This window comes from Rhipicephalus microplus, unplaced genomic scaffold (genome assembly GCF_043290135.1).
Source record: "Rhipicephalus microplus isolate Deutch F79 unplaced genomic scaffold, USDA_Rmic scaffold_176, whole genome shotgun sequence".
Lineage (NCBI taxonomy): Eukaryota > Metazoa > Arthropoda > Arachnida > Ixodida > Ixodidae > Rhipicephalus > Rhipicephalus microplus.
The window spans coordinates 34,884-47,175 of NW_027464747.1; the positions used below are offsets into that span (position 1 = coordinate 34,884).

The window sequence follows — 12,292 nt, forward strand, 5'->3', positions numbered from 1 at the left end:
GATAACATGTAAGTAGATGGTTATTTGTTAGGAACTTAATAAATAAAAAAATTGGAACATGGTCTGAAATGTAAGGAACGGTAAGCTCTTTTTTGTCATTTACCAGTACAAGTGGAACACGTTCTTTAAACCCCTATGTGTGCAGATCACACAAACCCATGTGTGCGTATGAGGTCAAGCCGAAAAAATATTGTGATGGAGAAAGGTGTGTGCTGCACAGTCACATGTCATTCACGCAGCGAAAAAAAAAAATGAAGGCACTCAGCTTGTTCAACTACAAGTGGGAGAAATTCAGTAGCTTTTGAATTTCTCAATTATATAAGAAAAATAAGATTGATAGAGGCTCTGGGGTTCACGACAATCTGTTGGTGTAATATTGTGTATTTAAGGAGAATTTTCTTTACAGACTTGTCGCTTTAGCTTTATAGGGTATGTACGGGTACGTTTTTTGATGAATATGCATCTTACGAGATCAGCTTAAATAACGACCTCTATACAACAAAATATTTGTGTCTATGCGTGCCACTGAGTGTTGCTAAATTAACATGGCCCTCTAGTTGTGCCCCGCCATGGTGGTTTACCGGCTGAGGGACTCGGCTGCTGACCCGCAGGTCGCGGAATCGAATCCCGGTTGCGGCGGCTGAATTTCCGATCAAGGCGAAAATGCTGTAGGCCTGTGTGTTAAGATTTGGGTGCACGTTAAAGACCCCCAGGTGGTGTAAATATCTGGAGCCCTCCACTACGGCGTCTCTCATAATCATATGGTGGTTATGAAACGTCAAACCGCACGTATCAATGAAATCAACTGAAATATTATTTTCTGTGAACTTACGCATCGTGTCACCGCAGGCTGCCCTCGTGAATTCACTCGATTTTATGCGTCTTGTTTGTTGCTATGGGACGCGAAACAACGAGCACAACACCAAAGTACCCGGAACTCTGGTAAACTAATTCACTTTCTGTCACACTGCATGTGACTAACGAAGACCGGGTTCTTTTAAATATAATTTCTACGTGTGGGATACGTTGACATCATAACCATGCCACTACCTACATTTTAGTATTCTTTGTCAACAGCAAGGATAGTTCGGCTTCAAGCAAACAAACAAACGAACAAATAAATAAATGAATAAACCTGACAGACACAATTATCAGCTAGAACTTCACGGGTTTTAGAAAGCCCGCAAAGAAGATAAGTGAGAGAAGAGGTTGAAGCGTTCGAACACTTCGTCTACGTAAAGTTAAATCTAGCGTATCGTATTATAGCTTGCACACATAGCAATCAAGTATGTTGCTACGCGTTTTTCTCCTTTTACTTCCACCGTGTTCAGTTATCACCTGCGAAAACATTCACTGACGCTGAGAGCGAACCACGCCTGCCACGTTCTAGAAGCTTCAGGATAGTAGTAGATGATTTTGTCGAGATTTTGCGTGACGCCAACACTCAAGCTTATTCCAGAACTTGCGGGACCACGAGTGACTAGGCTGGAAATTTCAACGCGTGATGTATAAAAGACGGCGCGTCCCAACGATGATCAGTTGATGGAAGGTCGACGCTCCCTTTGCCGCTCTCAGTGCCGGTGTATATTGCTGTAATCTAAGTCTCTGTTTACCAGCCACAAATACGATTAAACAGTTTTGTCTCATGACATACTATTTGCTCTCTTCGGCCAAGTTACGACCCTGTTACAATACATATATGGTCGCAAGCTGACTATAAAGCGCAGCGTAAATTGATCCAAGTTCCCGCAGTTGACTCTCGCAAATATGACTTTAATGCGCAAAATGCAGAATATCTTAGTATCATTTACAGTAACTAACTACTCTTCATATCTATCGCTGTTGATGCTACAGCTCAGCTACCGAGCTTCATGTGTTCTGTAGAGGCTCAAGGGTGTACTGTACTCATGAGTGTACAGTTGAGTCCCGTGTACTAGAGAGACTAATGGGCGGACGTTTTAAGGAGGTTTCAAAAAATGCCTGTGCCGCCATCTACCAATGCATTGGGAAGGGCTCTACTTCTGGAACACTGCACAAAAAGCGTTGAAATAGAAGCTACCCATAGATCCTCACGGCCCTGCAGGTTTTCGCCATAGAGGATGATGATGAACTTCAGTACGATCATATTACACTTGTTAGCCTCCCCGGTTTGTGGAACTCGAGCATGGTGAGTACCATTGTTACCCGGACGCGAGACCACCTCGTGTTTACTTTAGTCGTTGTACGTAGTGGAATCTGGAAGTGTTGAAATTGCAAAATCCTGTAAGTTGCTGACCAGCGGCGTATCATTGACAGCACTCAAGGAATTTTAAAAGTACACCAATAGTGTAATAGTAGCTAGTTGTCAGCCAATAATGTGTATTTTGCTGGTGTGCATTTTTCTCATAGTTATTGTGCTTTGACAGATGTGGAGGACTGCCAATAAAAAAAATAATGCCAGTGGCGTTGTTGGCACAGTGCCGGGAGCGTATCACCGTAAATTGAAATGCCATGGATTGAATTTACAGTGGTGGTAACTTTTGCTGCAAGTTTTTTTTTCTAGTTTATTTGTGTGCCTTCTATTAGCATCATATTCGTGACGGAAATATGTGACTGAAAGGTTAGTGGATACTGGCATAAAACACTTTCGTGTCAAAAAATAATAAACAGTTTGGTTTGAGTCAGAAATAAATTCCGTCATTCTGCGCAGCAAGCAGCTATTTTAACGCGGAACCAAGAGATTTCTTGCAGATGCTTTTTGAAAAGAACCCTACACGATTGTCATAGGAGGTGTGTCCTTAACTCATGTATTTTTTCGTGTCAGAAGCGCCAAATGCCGCCTGACATTAAAACATGGGATTTGCGCAATGAGCTAGGGTTTAAAGACCCACCCATTACAAAGCACTCCGACATGTTTTATCACTATCCGAAAAAAAAAAGCATCCACAAAGCGAGCGTAAACTCACGTGTTGCCTTACCGACGCGTTTAGTGGCCCTTCGCTCATTCTCAAAAAGAAGAATTGTGGTGGCACTTCACAGTTGTACTTGCAGTGATTAGTATGAGAGTTTTAAATATAATAATGTTAGTCGTAGAGCCTTCTTTGCCGCATGGTCGAGGTGTTCTTCGATAATCAAAGCGAGGCTACTGATATAGAAAGTGATGCGAAAGGGGCCCGACGATGATATCGTGTTTCACTCTTGAGGTGAGTCTCGAGCGTCCTCCAATTTTTGTGTGCGATGGAACGAGCCACCAACAGCTTCTCCAAATTCCAAGTGTATTTCCGCTCTGCAGAAATCGAAGTAAGAAAAATGACATGCTTGCACACTTTATTGTCGCTTTCATGTGTGATTTACCGCATATAAGCGGCACTGAATTTATCACGTGCCTTGACCATATGGTAGTATATATCTAATTGAAAGACAACATTTAAGAGCGTGAAGAGTGTACAAAAACCAGGGGACGTAGCAGTAACTGGTGAAAGGATGTGCAAAAACTTTGTTGAGGGTTGGGCAGGTCGCATCATAAAAGAACGCCATTAGAACTAAGAATTATAATGTTTAGTGAGCACACAAATTACACATTAATCAAAATAAATCAGGATACTCATACAGATGAATCAAGATTACGAGTAACAATTTCTGCGGACTCGCAGATGAACGATGAACAGAAGGATCAGTTAGCGATTTTCACCGGTTAGTCATCATGACAGTCTTGTTAACGAACTCTGTTACATACTAGTCCCGCTTTATTTTTTTTTTTGTGCAAGTTTATATCGTGTGCAGTATTATTCAGTTGTCCTATGGTATGAAATAGCCGCTATCTATTCGGCTTTCGAAATGACAGTGCATTAAATTTACAAAAGAAAAGCCTTTCACATTCCTTGCATGCCGGTGCAGCATGAGCTGTATGCCATGCATATAAATACTTGACCGGCAAAGCCAGTTTCCTTTTACGCGTAGCACTGGTATGAAGTTGTTTCGTGGTTCGGGAGGCAAATAAATATATGCAACAAAAAGGGAGCAACGAATAGCAGTAGTGGTCGTAAATCTCGCAGTGGTGCAACGAACTACACAGAAAGAAAAAAGAAAAGCTAAACGAACGCTGGCAAATGTCAACAAGCAATCTACTTACAACGTAAACATGCATCTAACTTTAAGGTGAGTACGCAATTACTCGTTTTTTCTACATGAATACTTTTTCCCAAAGCGGCACTAATATTATGCTAGACTATTCAAGGAGTGACATTTTCTTGGAAGAATTAGTGAAATAACGTAAGTAAAGAGATAAAGAATTAAACAAGCAATAAAAAATCTTGAGCGATAATCCGCTAAACTCTGTGGACTAAAAACGGCAACACAATAACGTCCCAAGTCATTTGCCAACTGACGCGTATAAGATTTCTTGGTGAAAGAATACTTTTTGAGGTCTTCGAACGACTGCTGCACCGTTATGCGGTACCTGGAGACCTGAGGAGAGTATCAAACGCTTTTCGTGTAGTTGCACTCAACAGCAGAAGTAATCATTTTAGCGGATGGAACAGCGCAAAAGACTGAGCGCGGGAAAAAAGTGAACGCACAAACAAAAGCGCTGTTGTTCTTTACAGTGTAACTTGTATACGACTAGGAGAAACGAACATCCATCCGGCATCGCTGTCATGAGTGGTCTCGATTGGCTGTGTTATAAGTTACGTCGTTACGAAGCACGCGCGCGATTGGCTACGTCGTGAGCGACGTCGTCGCAGCCGTGGCACTGAGCCGGCACGTAACAGTTTCTCTTGAGGCCTACCCGCCGAGTTGACTGTCGATGTCAGACGCTTACAGCAACGCAGCGTCGCGTCGTCAATGTGCTGATTGGAGGAGCGCGTTCGCCGGAGTGAAGGCGGCTTGCGGTGGGAATTTCTCCAGCGGAACATTGGCTTCGATTGCGACATCTGTGACCGCCTGTTGTTCGAGAAATACCACCCCTCATTACATTCCTGTATGACCATGAACATGGGAGACACAATGAGCGGCATGTGAAAAAAAAAACAATGTGGTAAACCCGAGTGAAAGCTCTGTTGAATCCCATTAAGAAGCACGAAAATGTAACTAGTAATTGTGAAACGCTTCAGTGACACGTCGTATTGAACCCACTACTAAACACCGTATCCTCACGCTTGAGCTTTTGCTGGTTAACAATGTGTGCGGAGGGCTTAGTATACTGTAGTATTATGTAAAAATTTACACGTTGTGCATATAGTGTATATATATGATCCCACTAGAACACATCTTAGTATCATGATAAGAGTGGGCAAAATGTACAAAGGATGCACGGTTTACCTCCAGAGCTTCGACCACTGATCAGAAATCACTACGTGGAAATGCGGGGACTTTTTTTGTATTGCTCCCTGTATTTTGCAATGTTTTTGTATCCGCCATGTAATACGAACACGCCCAAGCATCCACTTTAATCCTTTTAAATACCGCACCAAGCCAACTCGACGTTTAGAAGAACATTTTAAGTTAATTCATAACCACCATCATTACAGTGACTCGACATTTACAGAGTATGTTGAAGATATGAAAGGCTATTTGTGCGCTGCAGCAGTTTATGAGGAATAATATTACCTTATTGTGTGTTCGCGCAGAGCACGAAATCTCCCATTTCATACCCTCTGTTTCCCCATTAACCATGGTTGCTACCTTCTGCGAATAAAAGCAAATATCGCTTGTCAGACCGACGGTATTGTTTGCTTCCTCATGCCAACTCGACGTTTCCGACCAACGGAAGTTAAGGGGGGGGGGGAGAGTGTTGAAATCAAACTTGCTTCACGATTTCCGTTTAGACTCATGGGGGCCGCTATCTCAGACTGATAAGGGTTTGTTTTGTAGATTTTCTATGTCACAATATGAAATGAGCATGGTCATGAAACGTTGAATGTACCGGCAAAGTGATTTCGTTCGGGTGAGTTCGCCGTAGCACTTATTTGTTTATTTGATACGAGTACCAAACTGCAACGTTGTTAGTCCAAGATGGCGGCATTTGAGCACATTTGGAAATCTGCGCTCACCTATGCTGGTGTATTTTCTCTCTCATCCGCGAATTAATCCTCATTGAAACGGAAATTCAAAACTGGTTTCAATGGAAAGTTTGCAGTTGTGAGTTATCGCGAAATTGCGAACCCTAGAGCCTATAAGAAGCAATTTTATTACAGCATTCGGCAGGTTATCTAGGCGGTGTTGCTTTTTCTTTTGAGGTAGCCATACGCGAGTTTCAATGTTTTTTTTTTACCTTAGTGACAGCTAGAAGAAATATTTGCTCCTTATTAATGCATATGGTCTGATTCACATTTTTTCTTTCTATAGTCTGAACGTCATAAAAGGTAAATTCACGAACGGTGTGGAGTCAATGTTTCTTCTGCAATTTCCGCTATGTTAATTAACGTTAACGCATAAGCTATTACGAAAACTGCTAGGAGGGGAAAGAGTATTGTATATCCCACGTGCATCAAGTAAGCTAGGGGAAACTAAGTTTTGTGGGCATTGAGATGTTCTGCACTTTTACGGTATGATCACGCTTGTACTAATATTCAGAGCATCCAACCAGAAATATCACGCGGTGCTTATTAATGCAATGTGCTCACCAGGAAAGTGAATGGGGTATTCCAACTGGCCAGTGATTTATTATTATATATAAACTTCGCCCCTCTTTGTATGGTACTAGTAAGGCTGTGGAAATTTGGCGCCCATTCCCATATAAAGTAGAGGAGCATCAAGCGTCAAAGCACATGCATTGGCCTTACTGTTGGCTTGGATAACTGGCACTGCATGCAGCACCATTTGAAACTCCACAATAGTCGTTCAACAGAGTATAAGGATCACAGTAAACGAAACTTGTGACCACAGTTCCTAAAAATATTATATCAGGTCTTTTTTTTACCCACAGCACCCGTTCAAGCAAGTGGACCATGTACACGTCGACAGCTGCATTTTTATTGACCCTTCTTATGCCTACTGTACTGTCAGATGATTATGTTGTCGTCACCACCACGGAAGGAAAAGTCCGTGGCCTACGCGAAAACGTTCTTGGAAGGGACGTAGACGTATTCCTCGGAATTCCGTTCGCTGCTCCCCCCGTCGAAGAACTGCGGTTCCGGAAGCCTCAGCCGGTATCACCATGGGAAGGTGTTTACGACGCAACAACCGCCAAAGATTCCTGCATGCAACCGAGGGTTCCCTGGATTTTCGATATCCCCACAGCTCTCTCCGAGGACTGCCTACATCTAAACGTGTGGGCACCGCATGCATCAAATGCAATGAACCTGCCTGTCTTAGTGTGGTTTTACGGCGGAATTTTCAAACTAGGCTCGGCGTATGAGACCCGGTACAATGCTGCCCCATTGACAGCACTTAACAATGTGGTTGTCGTGTCTTGTAATTTTCGCTCAGGAATGTTTGGGTTTTTCGACGCCAACCACGAAGGGGCTCCAGGAAACGTCGGCCTGTGGGACCAGCTGATGGTGATGGAATGGGTTCAGCGAAACATCAGAACTTTTGGAGGAGATCCCGAACTTGTGACACTGTTCGGCGAGAGCTCCGGTTCTATGGCTATCCACCTGCATCTCATGTCACCCTTTAGCGCTGGTCTATTTCACCGAGCGTTGTTTATGAGCGGCACTGAAAGCACAGATATGGACGTCGACTCCATTGCCGAAAGCATGCAAACTGGTAATGATGTTGCCGAAGTGCTCGGCTGTGCGAATCATTTACAGAACCTGAACACCAGTCCGGATGAAGTGCTGCAGTGCCTTCGAAAGTCATCTGCAAGTGACGTTACTGAAGCTACGGAAAATGTCACGTCGCCGAATATGTTTGCATTTCTGCCAACCTTCAGCACTGAATTTGTGCCCTATATGCCTTCTTTAGCTACCGAAAAGGGCTTTTTTCGTGTCGTAGATGCGATGGTTTCAGTAGTAGAAAATGAAGGCGTGTTTGCCTTCGTTATGCAACCCGACAAGAAGCTCTTGCAGGACGACCTTTCGGGGTACGATTGGGAGGAATTCATACCAGCCATCATTGCTGTGCTAGGAGAATTTGTCAAAAGCAGTATTTTCCCTGTGGGGCTCCAGTACTTGGAAAATTCACGAGTGACAGACAAGGCAGCGTTTAGGCAGGAAGCGGCAGACTTTGTCGGAAAGTGTCACTTTTACTGTTCCAGCAGGGTGTTTGTTGAAAATTTCTCGGCGAGAAACGGTCAAGTTTACGGCATGGTATTCTCACATCGATCTCAGAAGTCGACGCTCCCTAAATGGACTAAAGTGATACATATGCAGGAGATTCCATACTTCTTTGGAATACCCCTCTTGGACTTCGTCAATTACGATGAAGAAGACCGACAGGTTAGCGCAGAGGCCATGAGGATGCTGGCTTCATTTGCTCAGAACGGGTAAGTACGCGGCGCTTTACATTTATGACAGCCTCTTTCATGAATATTCTTCTATAGTGTTAGATTTCGTAATCATACCATGCATATTATCAAACATGCAGTTTTACTAAGGAATAAATTTTAGCTCCTGAGGTTGTTCAACGTGACCAAATTCTGGGTGCCCTATACTAGCGAAAGCACACTTCTCCACCACCAATTTCTGTTTGTCGGTAATTTTGATTAAGGCACTGCTGTGACAGTCTATGAATTTGGCTCAGATGTGCATTTAGTGGTCTTACCGTTAGGTGATCATTGTTATTGGCACAGTACATGGTGAACAGCAAATACTGCATATTGACGGTGACGTCGAGGGGAATGTCATAAGCGAAATAGATAAAAATAGCAAAGACACATTAAACTTTCTGTTATCAAGTTAAAGCAACGGTCAAAGAAGTGGAGGGGGGGGGGCATGAGTTAAATTAAATGACTTGAGCGTCCTCTGCATGTCTTTCACGACTGTCAATGTAGCGTCATCGTCCCCTCATCAATATTCTTTTGCGCAGTAAACCGACTGCACCCAACGGCACACGATGGACGCCATTCTCGGCTGAAGAGCCCTACTTCATGTGGCTGGAGCCAGGGAACTACGAGATGAGAAAATTTTATGATGGCGATGCGTGCGACGTATGGAGAAAGCTTTAGAATTATGACCATGTGAACTCAGCTGCGTGGTCATGGCACCTGCACCACGGATATAAAATGCCTTTACAGATTAGTAAAAGTAATGCTTCTCGAAAAACCACTTTGGTAAAAAAAAACTACTTGGTTAGGATAGACAGGTGCACTTTAACAAAAATATTGGACCTATTGTCAAAAGAGCATTCAAGACATAGATAGCTCTTTAGTACAATTTTCAGAGAAATAAAAGAAATACCCCGACGATACTAAGTCTCATGAAAATGATTGCCCAAATTGTTAATATTTAATCGACAATTTTTATAATTGTCATTTCACATTCTTTGTGTTTTTGAGTATGACCCTCCTTTTATGGAAAGATGACAGCTAAATTCGAAATGTGGTTGAGACACACACACACACACACACACATATATATATATATATATATATATATATATATATATATATATATATATATATAAATATAAATATAAATATATATATATATATATATATATATATATATATATATATATATATATATATATATATATATATATATATATATATATATATATATATATATATATATATATATATATATATATATCTTATCAGCCTGACTACGTCCACTGCTGGACAAAGGCCTCTCCCATGTTCTGCCAGTAAACTCGGTCGTGTGCTTGCTGCTGCCAATTTATACTCGCAACCTTCTTAATCTCATCTGCCCACCTACCCTTCTGCCTCACCTAACCCGCTTACCTTCTCTTGGAATCCAGTTAGTTACCCTTAATGACCAGCGGTTAACCTGTCTACGTGCCACATGCCCGGCCCATGTCCATTTCCTCTTCTTGATTTCAACTATGATATCCTTAACACCCGTTTGTTCCCTAATCCACTCTGCTCTCTTCTTGTCTCTTAAGGTTACACCTACCATTTTTCTTTCCATTGCTCGCTCCGTCGTCCTCAATTTAAGCTGAACCCTCTTTGTAAGTCTCAAGGTTTCTGCTCCGTAGCTAAGTACCGGCAAGATGCAGCTGTTATATACCTTCCTCTTGAGAGATAGTGGCAATCTACCTGTCATGATTTGGGAGTGCTTGCCAAATATGCTCCACCCCATTCTTATTCTTCTAGTTACTTCAATCTCGTGGTTCGGCTCCGCGGTTATTACCTGCACTAAGTAGACATAGTCTTTTACAACTTGAAGTGCACTATTACCTAGCTCGAAGCACTGCTCTTTTCCGAGGTTGTTGTACATTACTCTCGTTTTCTGCAGATTCATTTTAAGACCCACCTTTTTGCTTTCATTGTCTAGCTCCATAATCATGAGTTGTAATTTGTCCCCTGAGTAACTCAGCAATGCAATGTCATCAGTGAAGCGCAAGGTACTCTCCATTAACTCTTATCCCCAACTGTTTCTATTCTAGGCCTATGAAAACCTCCTGTAAGCACGTGGTAAATAACATTGGGGAGATTGTGTCCCCCTGCCTTACACCCTTCTTGATTGGTATTCTGTTGCTTTCTTTATGAAGCACTATGGTAGCAGTTGGTCCCCTGTATATTTCTTCCAGGATGTTTATATATACTTCATCGACGCCCTGATTCAACAGTGTCTGCATGACTGCTGATATTTCTACTGAATCAAACGCCTTCTCGTAATCTATGGAGGCTATGTGTAGTGGTGTCCACTATTCTGAGAATTTCTCTATTACTTGATTGATTGTATGAATGTGGTCGATTGTTGTGTAGCCTGTTCGGAATCCTGCTTGTTCCTTTGGTTGATTGAATTCTAATGTTTTCTTTACTCTGTTAGCAATTACCATTTAATAGCTTGTATACTACAGAGAGCAACCTGATCGGCCTGTAATTTTTCAAGTCCTTGTCATCTCCTTTCTTATGTATTAAGATGATGCTAGCATTCTTCGAACACTCTGGTACTCTTCCCGTCAGGAGGCACCTCGTAAACAGGGTGGCTAGTTTTTCTAACACAATCTGTCCTCCATCTTTCAGGAGATCTGATGTTACCTGGTCCTCACAAGCACCTTTACCTCTTTTCATGCTCTCCAAGGCTTTTCTGACTTCGTCTATCATTACTGGTGGGGTGTCATCTGGGTTACTGCTAGTTCTTATGGTATTAAGGCCGGGGTTGTCCCGGCTACTGTACAGGTCTCTGTAAAACTCCTCCGCTTTTTTAACTATCCTATCTATATTGGTAGTTATTTTGCCTCCTTTGTTCCTTAGTGCATACATCTGATCTCTGCCTATCCCAAGTTTCGTCTTCACTGCTTTGACGCTTCCTCCGTTTTTCAGAGCGTGTTCAATTCTCTCCATGTTATACCTTCTTAGATAGGATACCTTACGCTTATTAATCAACTTAGACAGCTCTGCCAGTTCTATTTTGTCTGTTGTACTAGAGACTGTCATGCTTTGATGCTTTTTAATGAGGTTTTTTGTCTCCTGGGACAGCTTGCTCTTGCCGAGAGCATCGAACGCGTAATTCGAAAGTCGTAGGTTCGATTCCTGCTCACGGCAAGTTATTTTTTCACGCACTTTTCTTTCTTCTTATTTACATTACATTTGTTCTAATAACTTCCTCTATACCTTCCTTGGCATTATTGTCTGTTAGATCTTATTATTATTGTGTCAAAACACGAAAAAACGAGCCCTTATGTATACACTTCTTTCCCGTATATATATATATATATATATATATATATATATATATAGTTTTTTACGTTGTCCCTCTACATAAATTTTATGGCTAGAAACTAGCTTTAAAAACATGAAAAGCCTGTTTAAATAAATCTCTCTAATCTTAAAGGACACTCCGTTCTGTTTCATTTAAAAAGAAGACCTTTGTGACATCACTTTTTGCAGAACCGAACATGGACCACAATTGTTACGGTAATTGTTTGCTTTACTTGCTCAACACTAGCAAAATGTAACGAGAGGAACGCAGTATAAGAGATATTAAAAACAGTTCTTGTAAATAGTTGTTGCGAATATAAATGCTGTACCTGAAAAGGAATGTCCCATTTCTATTGTTTTTTTCGTTTTTATTGTTCTGTTGCTTTGAACCAATCAATTAAAAAAAGTAAGTTTAGTGATCGAGTTCTAGTGCTTATTTATACATTTATGTATCTTCATGATGGTAATTATTTGTATCAAACAATGTTTCGATTGTCAGAACCTTTACTTTTTGTTTATGTACGTAGCTTATAAGTTGATTAT

At 41.7% G+C, this 12,292-nt stretch overlaps 1 protein-coding gene across 1 annotated transcript; it reads left to right on the forward strand.

Annotated features, from left to right (window-relative positions):
• The first annotated feature begins 3,994 nt into the window (after positions 1 to 3,994).
• Positions 3,995 to 9,325, forward strand: LOC142791600 (acetylcholinesterase-like). Its single transcript, XM_075885508.1, has 3 exons — positions 3,995 to 4,137; positions 6,905 to 8,404; positions 8,947 to 9,325. Exons 1-3 carry the CDS (start codon positions 4,121 to 4,123, stop codon positions 9,083 to 9,085), a joined length of 1,656 nt encoding a protein of 551 aa, XP_075741623.1. The 5' UTR covers positions 3,995 to 4,120; the 3' UTR covers positions 9,086 to 9,325.
• The last annotated feature ends 2,967 nt before the right edge of the window (positions 9,326 to 12,292 follow it).